This window comes from Nansenia antarctica (genome assembly GCF_963989245.1).
Source record: "Nansenia antarctica genome assembly, chromosome: 2".
Taxonomy (NCBI): domain Eukaryota; kingdom Metazoa; phylum Chordata; class Actinopteri; order Argentiniformes; family Microstomatidae; genus Nansenia; species Nansenia antarctica.
The window spans coordinates 80,226,123-80,242,323 of record NC_137675.1 but is presented as its reverse complement, the minus strand read 5'-3'; the positions used below and the strand labels follow the sequence as shown (position 1 = coordinate 80,242,323).

The 16,201-nt window shown below is 40.9% G+C and overlaps 1 protein-coding gene across 2 annotated transcripts; it reads right to left on the bottom strand.

Moving 5' to 3' along the window:
* Positions 1-6,820: 6,820 nt before the first annotated feature.
* LOC308151050 (apoptosis regulator BAX-like) lies at positions 6,821-14,626 on the bottom strand. 2 transcript variants are annotated; one of them, XM_080523865.1, is made up of 6 exons: positions 14,421-14,626; positions 11,063-11,099; positions 9,320-9,487; positions 8,955-9,093; positions 8,477-8,581; positions 6,821-8,079 (listed from the first exon to the last, which is right to left on the bottom strand). In XM_080523865.1, exons 1-6 carry the CDS (start codon positions 14,440-14,442, stop codon positions 7,936-7,938), a joined length of 615 nt encoding a protein of 204 aa, XP_080379991.1. In that variant the 5' UTR covers positions 14,443-14,626; the 3' UTR covers positions 6,821-7,935. The 2 variants fall into 2 exon arrangements, with proteins under 2 accessions (XP_080379991.1, XP_080379992.1); XM_080523866.1 differs by having other exon boundaries at positions 8,958-9,093.
* Between the last annotated feature and the right edge of the window lie 1,575 nt (positions 14,627-16,201).

Sequence of the window (16,201 nt, the reverse complement as noted above, 5' to 3'; positions counted from 1 at the left end):
ACTCTATGCAAAGCTAAGGTCTACTGAGCTACCACCCAGCTACTCTAGGGACAGCCTCGATGTCCAGCTGTCCAGCTCTCTAATGGAGCTCTCCTGCTCTCCTGACCTGTCAGTCAAACACTGTATGGCTCTCCCTAGAGGCCACTTTGCTGAACTACGATAGCAGTTCCAATAGCAGAGCAGGTAGGTAGAGAGATACCACATATCCGATTTTCCACTGCTCATTTCACACACACAACCATGCACACACACACACACACACACACACACACACACTACCACGCATGCACACACATACACACATGCACACACATACACACATGCAACCACACACACACACACATACACACTTGTATAACATTGTCAATGACTGATGAATCAACTGACTACCTAGGACTTGACAACTCTGACACTAGGACTTAATCCGTCCATCGACAACAGTGAAGAATATGGATCCAAAGACTCCCTGTGTGTGTGTGTGTGTGTGTGTGTGTGTGTGTGTGTGTGTGTGTGTGTGTGTGTGTGTGTGTGTGTGTGTGTGTGTGTGTGTACTGGAAAGGCAAGATGAACGTACCACAAGAGAGAGACTCTGGCTGCATGTCCTCAACAGGAAAGGAAATACAGCGCTGGAAAACTGGGACATGTATTGCCCTCGCTCTCTCTCTCTCTCTCTTTCTTTCTCTCTTTCTCTCCCACTGTACCTTCACCCCCCTCTGCATCTCAGCATTGCTCCTCCTCCGTAGCAAACTGCATGGCATGAACGAAAAAACCTGAAGAAAGAAAGTAGAGAATAAACAGATTACGGAAGGAGAGAGAGAGAGAGAGACCAGAGAGACTTTTCCACCAAACAGTAGAGTGACATCATCAAAAAGAGACTATTTTTCAAATTGGGTAACCGCGGTAACCGACATTTCCAACTGTCTGAGATGTATGACTGCTTGCTGAGAGAGGATGGATCCATTGACGAAGGGTCTCTCTCTCCTCTACTGCGAGGACCATGGAGGAACGTTGTGAAGACAGAGAGCACTGCACCTCCACAGAGGAACAGAGAGGTGTCTCCGTTGTGCAAGACTACAGCAGAAAAGGGTGGACTTTGAAAAACTATTCCGGGGAAGAAAAGAAAAAAAAAGAAAAAAGAAAAAAAAACGTGAACAATTTGGAAATGCATTTTTATTAATTTGTCTACCAGCATGACTATTCTGCATGAGTCTACTTCTGCAAGCCCAAAAAAAAACACCCCCAAATCCACACCCCTCACCCCCACAAACCTACACCCCTTCACCCCACAAAGAAGAGGGCTAGGAATTGAAACAAAAAAATGAACAAAATCAAGAAGAAACTAAAAAGATTTATGTTATATGCAACTAATTAAAAAAAAAAAAAAGAGCAGGATTATATTGAGAAAAAAAAAGAGGATCTATATTTTGTTTTTGGATAATAAAAAAATAAAAAAGTAATAATTGAAAAAAATATATAGGATTGCAAGATACACATTGAACTATGTTTTTCTTAGATGTAAGATACATGCCCCTATGAAATCTACCAGAGATGAACTGTGCAAGGATAAGTTCCCCTACTAACTACTGCTACTACTACTACTCTACTACTACTACTACTACTACTACTACTACTACTACTACTACTACTACTACTACTACTACTACTACTACTACTACTACTACTCTTCACAAAGCTACTTCTTCTTCTTCAACTGCTCACACGCTGGTCCGTCCTGCTACTGTCCCCTGCTGCCAGCTCTGTGTATCTGTCACCCCTGATCCAGGCCATCCGGACTTCAATGTCTGCAAGCATAACTCTGTGGTTGTTGGACTGTTCTCTTTAATGGTGTGAGATGGCTTCTATCCACCAGGGGGCACTGTCATTGCCCACCATGGTTTAAGACTCAGGCCCAGTCACATATAGGGCTACGACAGTTACTGTAGCAGGGGAGGCTAGTGGAAGTTGAAATCGGAGGATGGGCTCATTGTGATGCATGGAACGGAGTCAGGAATGGTATTATTCCGTTCCATGCATCACAATGAGCCCATCCTCCGATTTTCCACCTGCCTCCCTTGAACTGTAGTAGTAGATGTTATATGTATCACTAATACAAATACATTGATTGGATCCTGTAGCCCAGTTCTACTGTAGCGCTTGCCACTGTATACCTGTTACGCTGTAGCAAAGCCACTTTACAGCATACCTGGCTGTAATCACTGTAGCCTTTAGCTACAGATAGCACTGTAGACTTAGCGTAGCTACCCCACGCTGGGTGATTAGCCCTGATATTGTAGCGATATGATTAACAGCTAGCTCTATTTCAATTTTCAATACTGTATCTATCTCCAGGGATCTGTACTCCTAGTGGCAATTGACATGTAGTCACTCCCTATTGCAACTAACTAACGCTAACTACACACTCATGACCCCAGCTCCTGATATTAAAGCTATATATGATGAATAGCTAGGTAGCTCTATATATATATATATATATATATATATATATATATATATATATATATTGCTCTGTGAGACTGTAGCACGAGACACTCCCTCTCAAATGTAACTAACTCAAAACTCTCTCCACACCACCAGTCCCTGATGACAATATCTCACATATGGCGATGGTGCCCCCTGGGGAGAAGCGGCCATCTTGTCTCCATGTCCACAGGTGGTGGAGGACAGCATAGCATAGTAGCATCTCGCCATGTAAATGGCTGTTCAGAGACACGTGAAGGGAACACTGTCTGTCTGTGTTGTCATAACAGGGCTAACAAGCTAAACGGTTGTTGTTGTTGTTGTTGTTGTTGTTATTTTAAAGCTCTCGCTCAGTCAGAGCTGTCCATCCACTCGCTGCCCCTTAGTGGCTGGTCTGGGGTCAGTTTTGGGGTTTTCCCCACTGTTGGTAAAGGCTAGGAGGTGAGGAGGGTAAGCTGATCCTAGATCACCTTCACACAGGCATCAGAGCAACGAGATACAAAGTGTAACCAAACATTTAATCTTCCTTTTTTTAAATGGTTCTTTGGCAAGTGAAAACCACACACACACACACACACTGACTCACTCACTCACTCACTCTCTCTCTCTCTCTCTCTCTCTCTCTCTCTCTCTCTCTCTCTCTCTCTCTCTCTCTCTCTCTCTCGGGTCAATAGTCTTGGCTCATCATTTCTCACCACAAACCCCAGGAAAACATGTGCTGCAGTGCAGTATGGGAGATGTAGTTTATCCCCAGTCTAGCAAGCCATGATGACTTTCTGGTGTGACAGAATGTTCTAAGAGGGTTTATCTCATTCTCAGGGGTAGCTTCGACTCTTCCAATGAGTGTCTTACGCTCTGGTCTCGTGTCCGTTTTAAATTACCCCTCCAAAGACTGAGGTTAGGACTTGGGGAGGGAGAGCTGATTCCCAGATCAGCAGCCAGGGGCAACACACTTCACCCCCCCAAAAGTTGAGGGAGGCTGAGGTTTAACTTGAAGGTGGCTGTCATCTATGACAACATCAATGAGAAACATGTAATATCAATAGGGGAAAAAAGCTAATTTAATTTGTGTTACATTAATTAATGTTCACTTTTTGGTTGTTGATTTTGGTAGTGCTGTGTGTTCACTTGCCAAAACGTTTTTTTGTTCGTTTTTGCTTTATTCTACATAAGGATTATGACGTTGATGATGATGATGATGATGATGATGATGTTCCAGAAAATGCTGTAGTAGGCTACTGCGAACGAAGCAAATACCTATGCAAGGGTTTGACTGTAGCATACCATTATTTCAGTGTCTCGTTGTGCCAAAGGAGCTCAGTGTGTCGGTGTGTGGCATCTGTTTGTGTTAAACTCTTAGGGCCGATTCCCCAGACACAAAGTCCAACGGCAAATCCTAGACTAAAACACTTCTTCAAAGGAGATTTTCAACTGAAAGAAAAAGTGATTCATTAGTCAACTACAAGGCTTAAAAAAAACCTGTGAATCTTGAAAAACTGGCCTTCAGAAGATCAGAATGGGGCAGGAGAGAGGTACTTATGAACATGATATCTATAGCATGGTGCAATGTTTACTACTGTTATGAAGGGGGGATGTGATGGGGAGGGGGGGGGTGAATCTGAGCTTCCTTAAGGTTTGCCTCAGGGGGAATATGCACTTCCATTCTATCATTTGGAACCCTGGATCTCCCTTCTTCATCACCCTTTTGTCTTGTTTCCCTTCTTTCTCCTCCTCCTCCTACTCCACCACTTCCTCTCTCTCTCTTCTGTCTCGCTCTCTCACATTATGCTCTCCCTCTTTCTTTCCTCTCTCTCTCTCTCTCTCTCTCTCTCTCTCTCTCTCTCTCTCTCTCTCTCTCTCTCTCTCTGCTCATGCCCTCGCCTGTCACTCTCTCCTTTCCAAAAGGTTAAATATGGCATCATGTCTGTTATAAAGAGAACAATGTGAGCTTATTTGCGATGAAAGAGACATAGGTGGAATTTGTACAGGCTATAGAAGGACGCTATACTAGACATTTCATATCAGAGATTGATATGATTGTTTGAGGAGTACAGAGAGAGGGAGAGAGAGAGAGGGAGAGAGAGCGATAGAGAAAAAAGGAAGGAAGGAGGGAGGGGGCAAGGTGGAGGAGAAGAGGAGGGGAAGGTATGGGCTCCGGTTAGCTTAGGTTAAGCTACTGTAAAGAGAGAAATTAATGTATTGTACCCCCCCATCCCCTATCATCCCTCTGGTAGTACATCCCGCACAGATATCCATGAATAGATGTATGGATGATTCCTTTTACAATATGGGGAGGTTTTATTTATAGCAATAATTTGTTCCAAACAGAGAACATTCAAATATCTCCTCTGCAGAAAATATCTGAAAACTGTTTTGTTTCACCCAGTGAACATTGGCTAATTAATAACACTACTTTAGTAACTCGAACACAGTGCAGATTTGTGTGTGTGTGTGTGTGTGTGTGTGTGTGTGTGTGTGTGTGTGTGTGTGTGTGTGTGTGCGTGTGTGTGCGTGCGTGTGTGCGTTTGATGGTCTGTGATTCTGTGTCTGAGTGATTGTGCTACAGACATCATGAGCAAGGCAGGAGGGGGTACAATACTATAGGCCACGTCCGCGAGAGAGGACTGACAGTTGGACAGTTGAGAGAGAGACAGTTGGACAGTTGAGAGAGGACTGACAGTTGGACAGTTGAGAGAGAGACAGTTGGACAGTTGAGAGAGGACTGACAGTTGGACAGTTGAGAGAGAGACAGTTGGACAGTAGTGAGAGGACTGACAGTTGGACACTTGCATAACTTTACTTGAAAACCCAAATACAAAACATATCAATGAGAGAAGCTGACAACCCAAACCCTAACCTCCACAACCTGCTGTCACACATTCTCTCCTCCCCCTTCCACACTCTCCTCCTCATGTCATCACCCTCTCCTTGCCCCTTCTCTCTTTCTCCCTCCTTCACAATTTTGTTCTGAGGAAGAATCTCTTTTTGCATCCCTGTTCTTGTGTTTTTCTATCATATTGTTTGAAGTTGAAATTCTAATGCATGCATGGGACATTAATGAAGACTTATCCTATCTGTGAATGGACAGAATGAAGTAACATCTCTCTTTTAGCCAGAAGTCTCTGCCTTTCTCTTTCTCTGTCTATCTCTCAGTCAGCTAGGGGTGGGGGTGGGGTATACACACAGGGGGAATATGCAAGCAGAAAACAAAGACTCTTGAAGAAGAATTTAAAAAAAGGAACAATCAAACTTATTTTTCTATATATCGCTTTTTTATGTTTTTTGTTTTTGTCATCGTTTTGGTTGTTGTTTATTCCTATATGACTGCACTGATGTCATAGACACTGGCTGCCTGTAGTATACTGTATAGTATATATAGGGAAAATAAGTGAATTAGACTCAGTTTCATGAGTCAGATGCATATATATATATATACACTGCTACATGTATAGACTTCTATAGATGACAAGAGTGGAAGCAAGACTCACTCTGTGTTTCCAAATCTTGCAGGATGCCCTTATATGGAGCTCTGTCATAGAATTAGAATGAATGAATTCTATTTCTATGTTTTGTCTATTAATTTTATTTTCTTAAATATGATTCATTCTATCTATTCGTTCTTATAACTGTTTATAACTGTTTGGGGAGCATGCAGCATCCGGCCTGTAGAGGAAGGTGGGGTGAGTGGACAGGGCGGATGCTGCATGCTCCCCACACTACTACATTCATTCATCTGTCCGTCTCTATCTATCTATCTGTTTGTCTATCTTGATGTCAAGCTGCTTTTCAATGTGCCTGTCTCACCATAGATCTCATTCTTCTCTCTTTCATGTCTATCTGTAATTCTGTTTCTTCATGTTCATTATTCAAGATGAAAGTTAGTACGTTGTTTTTATTTTTTCCATGTTTGGTGCTTTTGTTTTTGTTATCATTTCGGTGCCTTTTCTTTTGCTATTTTTGAGCCATGTTTTATTGTGTATTATGAATTTTACATTTGGAAGTACATTGCACTACTTACTGATGCAGCTAATGGCTTATTAATGGTCCTGTCACCACGAATGCTAGCTTTTGATGTTAGCAGTCAACTCTTGCTCTGCGGCTAGGCTACATCAATTCTTAAGCTACAGGTTGCTATGATACCATGTTCCTATCAGGGGGAGAGAGAGAAAGAGAGGCAAGACAGATGGAGGAAGAGAGAGTTACTACAATAACACTGAATGGGGTTTATGCTAAAGATTGATGCTGGATACAATTTTAATGTCATAACACAAAAAAAAATGATGAAAAAAAGAATCAAGAACTGTATAAAATATATTTCAATGGAATGTTTATTATTTACCTTTTATATTTTTGAAACGTGTAAAGAAAAAAGATTAATAAACAGTAATAATTTAACAAAGTTTGTGAAAAAAGAGACTTAAACAGTTCTATTATTAAAAGTATGAAAGTTTGAACGTGAATGCTAATTTACCTGAACAACTCTTCTCCGTTACCGATAGGAAAATAAACAAGAATAAAATGATGGAAAAACAAACAAATCAAATTTAAACAGAAAACATCAAAAACTCAATAAAAATATTAAAAGCTTATGCCAAAATTTTCAATATGTGTCCTGTGCATTCTTTGTACATGAAATGATTGAACCTTCAATATGGGGATAATTGTGTTGTTTCAGGATCAAACATGAACAAGTTTATTTCTGTACAAACATTATTGCCAAGTCATGTTCATTCAGTTCATTAAAAAAAGCACTTGATAGCATTCACGAGAAAAAACACTTCATAGTATTTACAAAGTACTGTCTCACAGATTCTATTTTATTTAAATATACTTGTAGATATTTATCGGTTTTTTTAATACATTTTTGTAAAACATCCTTTGTAACAACCATTACAGTACATGATTTGGCAGTCTGTCTTTCACAGTTATTCTTCATTTCAGGCACATTACTGGAGAAGGCTGAGAACGACCATGATAAGAGGCTACAGATCACTACATTACAATATACTGACCACTTCAACACTTTGGTTGTATAACAATGACTTGCATTAGCTATGGCTTTAACCTGACTGTCCAAACTAATCATCATACTAACATGAGACAGCATCCCTCAGTGGCCTGGGGTGGTCCAGTGGCCTAGCACCGCGGTCTACAGTGCACACATATGCCCATGTCGGCCTGGGTTCGAGTCCGGCCCATGCCCTGCTGACATGTCCTCTCTCCCTACTTCTCCTACTTTCCTGTCTGTCTTCACTATCTCTGTCAAATCAAATGAAAAATGAGTGGGACTGCCCCACTCAGAGAAAAAAAAAAAAAGACAGCATCCCTCACATCGGATTACTCAACACTCATAGGTAGATACTATATGCATACACCTGTTGTCGGGCCGAGGCGAGGGAATGCTACTATATATATATATAGAGAGAGAGAGTGTGTGTGTGTGTGTGTGTGTGTGTATCAGGTCCTCTTGGCCACCCTCCAGGTGACAACACTGCCCAGTAGGATCCCTCCCAGGAACATCAGGAAGAGTGCGGAGTTCTGTCTGGCCATAGGAGACATCCTCTTTACCGGGAAACGGGCCAGCTCTGAGAAACTGTTGATCTGGGGGAAGAAGAGAGACACAAGATGGCCTCCATCATGCAAGAACTCAGATTTGCTGTCTGGAGAGTTTTTACATGATACACGTATCTAATAACACAGGCATAAGCTACAACTTGAGTCAATTAAAGGTCCAGCATGTAGTTGTGCATGTTGTTGCCCCCGCTGGGTGTAAAATAGGCACGGAAAGGCCATTCTCCTACTCAACACCAGATTCTTTAAAAATAATTAAAACTTTGTTTGGAACAATACAGCACTCTTCATTGAACGTTCTTCATCATGTGATCTCATTCCTTGATGGCTACCGATTTATCATGGCCATTTAGCAAAGGGAAAAATCTACATACTGGACCTTTAAACCCTTAAAACATTGAGCTATCCTATGAGGCTGAAGCCTTACCCATCCTCCATGCTTGTGGACCCATCCCAGTAGGTTGGTCTTGAAGTAGGCTAGAGTCCACCTCATGATGTCACTCACAGAGGTGGGGAGATGTGCCTTCACCACCTAGCAGAGGCAACAGGGTGATTTAACACACACGGTGGATGACAAGTTGGTTACAGAAACTCTCCTGAGGACCCAGCAACCCACATTTGAAGTCTATCATTGAACCTAAAGACAGTGTTGTTGAGGGGGCTATTTTACATTGAAAGGTAGGAATGACACAACACAGAGACAAGAGACATCTTTACCTGTCCTGAACTATTCTCAGAGATCAATATCAATATCTTTCAACACACAAGGAACACAGTACACACACAAACAGGGATCACATTCAACACAAAAGGATCACACTAAACAGTAAACAAAGACAGGCAGAACAGGTTCATTCCTAGGCACTCAGAGACAACAAACAACTGACTGACACACACACACACACCACCTGCACAGCCATCCTCCCTGCCGCGTAGAAGAGCACAGCGATTCTTCCCCAGTTGATTTTGCCGTCAGCAAACACTTTCTCAACCACAGTCATGAAGTTGGCCTGGCTGGCCTGACGTGCCCACCCATCAAGCACACTGTCGTTGGAGGAGGAGTGAAGGCAGGTATGACAGACAATTAGACACACACACAAGCACCCGTGCACACAGATAACAGTCAGCCTAGTCCTTCCAAATATATCTGTATCTGAAGTCATCTGAATTACTATAACCCCCCCCTGACTGGTTGAGTTTGAGATGAAGGTGAAACGTAGCTGGTGAGAGACTTTTGGAGACTTTTTTTTTTTTAGGAGACTGGACTCACTCGTTGAACCCTGCATCGTTCTGGATCCTATCTCCCACGAGGCGGACCAGATCGGCGCACTGAGTCACGATCTTCTGCTGCTCACACTCCAGCTCCTCCTCCGGCTCCGCCAGAGGGGAGGGAGGCGGGACTTCCCCTCCCACCTCCTCCAGCTGCTCCTGTATCACCCTGGAGACCAGAGACCAGAGAGAATGTTCTATTTAAATTTAAACTGTCAGACCATTGGTGAGGATCATCAGGGTTTAAATTACACAACGACTTTTAGGAGAGTCCTAACCATAATGGCCAGTTTGTGGCCAGAAATGTTATGTCATTCTTCATTCTGTTCCATGCATTACAAAGCGCCCCATCCTCTGATTTCTACCTCCACCATCCTCCACTGGTCTTGATGATTACCTGGGCTGTGTTCGAAATGGCATACTATCATATTGCATACTCAATGAGTATATACTGCATACTGCCTACTAAATTCATAATAAATATGCCAATAAGTATGCCAATACCAGCTGACTGTTCACACTGAAGTATGCAGCTTAACATTTTACATTTTATTACATTTGAATATGTATTCAGGCGAGAAAGTAACCATGTATATTCCCAAAAGGTGGCCAGTTTATCAAAATAACTATATGATCTGACATTTGTTTTCACTTGTTTTCACTTCTGCAGGCTAAAGTTCGCTAGCTATGTTACGTTAGTTAGTACCTTAACTGCAGGGTTTGACAGAAACGTCGGAACATAATAGCTAAACAAATTAATTGGGGGCCAATATCTTTAGCTAGCTAAAGTAACTAGCTTACTATATTGTTGTCTTAGCTGTTGGTAAAAGAACAGGATTAAAATAAATATATATGAGCAATAACATGCACAATAAAAAACAACTTGTTACATCTGAAGCTACAATACTGGGACCATTCATGACTGGGCTACAGGCAGTCAAATACTAACGTACGTGTATGCGTGTGTGTGTGTGTGTGTGTGTGTGTGTGTGTGTGTGTGTGTGTGTGTGTGTGTAAGAACGAATAAACTTGGATTTTATGCATTTCAAGTGGCATCTTTGTAATCACAGTGATTCCCACAGCATGTTAATACTTTGGGGGGCCCCCAAAGTATAATGGCTCCCCCCAAAGTATAATTTGTGCTCAGTGAGTAAAAAAAACTTAAAAAAACATAAATTATACTTTGGGGGGGAGTAATAAAGTTAATAATAAAGTTATCCGGTGATTGACGATCAGATACCAGTGTGGAGTTTTCTGTCTTAAATTTGATATAGATCATGTTCTTTGTTGGTTTGTGAGGATGTTCATACACACTTGGTAAGATGTGTGTGTGAAAGAAGACCACAAAAAACAGCAGTGACTGCTCTCAGCTGTTTAACACTTAAAGACCTAGACACCACCACCAGTTGTAGGTTGTCTGAAGTGCAGTGTTACTATGAAAATTCACTAGAATGCAGGAATTGAGAAAACAAATCTCAACGACCCCGCCCGAGTCGTTCCCCCAAAGTATATTTCATTTCTGCGGGAATCGCTGAATCATGACGACTTTTAATAGTGTATTTTATAGAGTTAGGCTAGGCATTTTTTAACTGACTGATTTGTTTTATTTATTGTTTTTAAACCTGAACATTTTAGTGAAAATACCACCGCTCATCCGCAATCAGATTTAGCTGAGGTGCTGGGGCTGAAGTGTATCAAATAGGATGAAAAAAATAAATAAAAATTAGGCTGTTAGGTAACTCACCCTCTCAACACAGCCTCTCCTATCCTCCTATCCTCATCTGGTCAATGAGGAAGAATGCAACCAAAACAAAACCAGTTTACTAGATGTTAAACACATATATTTCAAATGAATCAACATAAACCCCTCAAAAAAAGTTTGGAAACGTTATTTCAGTCGATTCTTGTAAGAATCATGCATTCGTGGAATGAGTAACACAGCTAAAAGTGTGGGTAGCGGCCCAAAAACATTTGCCAAAATCCCCTGCAATATTCTTCTGTTGGTATTCACTCCTGTTTTGAGCTTCAAGTGCAGGCAGGTGTATGTCAGTCACAGGTGTGTGACTGGCACCTGAATGGCACCTAATTGACAGGAATGATATTCTGGGGCCAGTGGCGATCCCATATCTCCAGAATCTGGGACCTCACTCCATCCTCCAGGCAGTGGTGTAGTCTACGTGATACGCAGGACTACACCGTATACCCACTAGGAAAGGCCAAGGATTTCCGTATACCCACTTAAAAATGTGCGAGGATACGTAACAGCGTTTTGTGACAGAATTAAAATGATTAAAATTATTTTATAATCAAAATTAACATATTTATTTACTGATATGCATTGGACTCTCCCTTAAATGGCTGAATACACTGTGTAGTGCCCTGCGAGGGGTATAACCACAATATAGGCCTATTCTAATAGCAGGATTGGAACACAGCCATAACCTTTCACTCGTCTCGTTCACAAAGCCCAAAGTGAAGTGTGACCCAGTCCCATCGGTCCGTGTTCTCTGAGCTCCAACCGTGGATCTCCGCCCACCTTCTTCCGCTCGATGCAAATGTTTGTCAGTGAAGATTTCATCAACATAAAAGCGCACACGTTAAACTTGTTTAAGCATTTAGAAATTCCAAATAAATGGATAAAGCAACGACACATTATAATTGGTTGGGTTTGTTTTGGACAAATCATGCCCCTCAGCTCAAGAGACCGGTCACGTGTCTTTGTGATGTCATACTGTATTATAATATTATTTTTTAAATTATCTTTATTACATTCTATTAATGTTTTATTCATATTTGATCAGTTCTCTTTTACCCTTCTAATTCCTACTTAGTTCCATAACTGCTTATGTTTTATTGTGTGGCTCTGTGCGTACAGACAGACACGCAAAAGGAGAGAAAATCATTCCCCTTAGGGAGGGGGGAGGGAGGGGGAGGAAGGCCCCCTCCGTCCACTCTCCCCTCCATAAGGGATGAATGATTTAAAGTAACACCGGCTCCTCCGGCCTCCCCTACCGGCTCGGTCTTACCGCCTCCTCCGGCCTCCCCTCCTCCTCCACCAGCTAACCCTGGTGCGCCGGCGGCGACGGACGGGGCGGGAGGTTCTGCGAGCTGGTCTGCGGGGCATGATGGTGGTAAGGGGAGTGTCTGAACAACGGAGAACCTCCGCTATTTATGGCGTTTTCGCCCCGTGACGTCACGCTCATCACTGTGACGCAATCGGCCCGTTTTATCAAAACCACTTTGATGTCTGTCACAACAGAGTTGATGGGTTGTTGCTGGGGTTTCACATTTGGGTATTTTCTCCCGACAAATATTTAAACAAATACAAATAAAAATATGTTTAAGTTGAAATAGGGTGATATTCTGGGCCAGATACTAACTAGTTGTGATATTACGTGGTCTGGCCGTTATCGGGCTGGTCCGAATTCGTCCAGGTCCGTCGGTGCTTGCTGGGGTATACCTATATATAATATAAACATAATAATCATCTCAATGTATAATATGTGTTTTTAAGGGTTCGTAATATCAAAATTAACCTTGCTGTACTGTATAGCGGACACATAATGGACTGTACTCAATATATAACAGATTCGATTAGATTAGATTCACTTTATTGTCATTACATAGGCTACAAGAAAATGCAACAAAATTATTGTGTGTCTAACCAGAAAAAATAGCAATTATATTGCAGTGATAAGTAGCAGTATTTACAGCAGTATTTATCTATACAGTTAAGTGCAAATGGTAGCGTGATGTGCAATGACATACAATGGTGACTGGATGTATATGTGCAGTGGTATATATACATTGAGATTATATACAATGTGCAATTTTACAGGCTATGATAAATATGTTGTATATAGTGAAGTATACAAAAATACAAAAATACAGGGTGTGGGCTATGATACACAACTTATTGTGAGAGTCACCTTAAACCAGTGGTGTAGTCTACGTGATACGCAGGACTACACCGTATACCCACTAGGAAAGGCCAAGGATTTCCGTATACCCACTTAAAAATGTGCGAGGATACGTAACAGCGTTTTGTGACAGAACTTTCACACTTTCATTCATAAAATTCACCATGTCTGTGTTACGAAGCACTTGACTTTTGGACCATTGGGACTGACTATAGCGTTATACACCATCAACGGGGGGAAATGCGACATGAAATATGTCAAAATGCAGCACTATCATGCACAGATCAACCTTATAACCTTGTAATGTTATGTTATGTAATGTTAGATATATAACGTTAGACAGGGAGCGCAGATTTATTTTTATGGCGTTCCAAAATGAACGATATGAGGCTGGGAGGGGAAAATCACAATATACCCACTAGAAAAAACTAGACTACACCACTGCCTCCAGGATGACAACGCTCGCCCCCACAGAGTCAGGATCAACACAGAGCACCTCCAGAATTTGGGAGTGGAGAGGGTGGAATGGCCTGCCGTGAGTCCAGACCTCAACCCAATTGAACACTTGTGGGATCAGCTTGGGCGTGCTGTACGCGCCAGAGTGACCAACGCAACCATGTTGGCTGTCTTGCGGCAAATCCTAGTTGAGGAATGGGATGCCGTCCCACAGCAGTGTGTGACCAGGCTGGTGACCAGCATGAGGAGGAGGTGCCAAGCTGTTGTGACTGCGTATGGATCTTCCACATGCTGCTGAGGTCCCTGACAGTGTAAAATTAATAAAGTGTAAAAATGGCCAATATGTGTTGTTTTTTCCTTATTACTGTGGGAGAGTGCAATCATCCAATCCACCAAGAAACTCAAAACGAGAGTGAATACCAACAGAAGAATATTGCAGGGGATTTTGGCAAATAGTTTTGGGCCGCTACCCACACGTTTAGCTGTGTTGCTAATTCCACGAATGCATGATCCTTACAAGTTGTACCTCGTTGTAAAGGTGACTAATCAGGCTTTCCAACAATATAAAATACAATACCAATTGGTATTATTAAAGGGGAGGAATAATCAACCAAAATAACGTTTCCGAACTTTTTTTGAGGGGTTTATATTAATGAAGGTATGACTGATGGGAAGTTGGGAACATAATAATACATTTGATTTTTAAATGTTACTTGCCAGGCCTACCTGATGTCGGTTCACTCGCCATTGAATCCAGACAGAACTTTAATCTAAGACAACTTTCGATCTCTTCTCTGCAACTTTCTTGGCTCTCCTCTATCCTCGACACTGGTTTATAACTTATCGTATTGTTTGTGACAGAAATATCACATTCCCCAAATCATGTACAATACAGAACCATCAACCGACTTCAAACCGTTACAATGTTTGAATGTCCTTCTATTATATAAGTAGATAAGTAGACTTAAATAGATAAGTAGATTCTATAAGTAGACTGACAGACAACGCCTTCGGCGCGTGCGCACTGAACGACAACTATGAATCCGTGCGCAAAATGTATCCGTAGAAGAACTTGAAATATCTCGATAGTACCGTATGGTCTGTTCAAAAGACAGGTCTAGACAGGTAACTAGATAAACAAGCTAGCAGAGTGGACGCTATCGGCTCCAAAACAAAAAATATTTGTTTTTATTTGAGGAGGATCGTAACGATTTTGGGGTCCAAAGCTGTTTATTTTGTACATCAATGATATTTGCAATGTGTCCAAGTTGTTAAATGTTGTTTTGTTTGCAGATGATACAAATTTATTTTGTTCTGGCAAAGATTTGGAGCAGCTTCTGGATACAGTGGAAACGGAACTAAAAACTATAAAAATCAAGTTGTCATTGAACTTAGAAAAAACTAAACTTATGATATTTGGAAATCGAAAAATTAATAGTCAAGTACAAATCAAGATAGATAATGTTGAAATTGAAAGAGTTTATGAAAACACATTTTTGGGAGTTGTTATAGACCATAAACTATGTTGGAAAACACACATAAACTACTTAAAGACTAAAATATCAAAGTCTATTGCAATACTGCATAAAACGAAAGACATACTTAATCCAAATTCATTACACATATTGTACGTTCTCTAATAGTTCCATACATAACTTACTGTGTGGAAGTGTGGGGAAACACATACAAAACAATCACAAATCCAATGTATTTACTACAGAAAAGAGCTATACGAATTATAAACAGAGCTGCCTATCAAGAACCAACTAACAAATTATTCATAAACACCTATGATCTCAAATTTAAAGAATTTGTGGACTTCAAAATGGCACAAGTAATGTATAAAGTAAAAAATAAGATGCTTCCAGACTGTATCCAGAGACTATTTCAAGTTAGACAGAGTATTACGAACTCAGAGGAATATGTTTATGAAAACAAAGATTAGAACAAATGCAAAACAAAGATGTATAACAGTTAAAGGAGTTAATTTATGGAATACTTTTGAAAAGGAAATGAAAATGTGTAGTACACTAAAATTATTTAAAAAATAAGATGATTAACAAGTATAAAACAGAGGTTTAAATATAGTTTTTGTTTGGTATTTTTTAAACTTTTTGTTGACATGCGTAAGTGAAATTTTGTTTATAAAAGTTTCAATGTTTTCATTATGCATTCATGGGGGGACATGCATACATGTAACAAGGGTAGGCGCAATAAGCCACGGCTTCAGCCTACACCTTTTTGGTCCTAGTGTTATGAATTGTGACTGTGTACATTATTATTATTATTATTATTTTTATATCTGTATTGTGAATTGCATAGGGGACCAAAATAAACATTCTCAATCAATTTTGCACTGCTGCACAAACGTTATTTTCAATTTATAAATGAAACAGCATCTTTTTCATTCAGTAAAAAACCCCAGCAACAAATATATCTGTTTTACAGACAGACGCACACACAAAACTGACTTCTAACCACATATAAGTAAAAAAAAGAATGGTTTC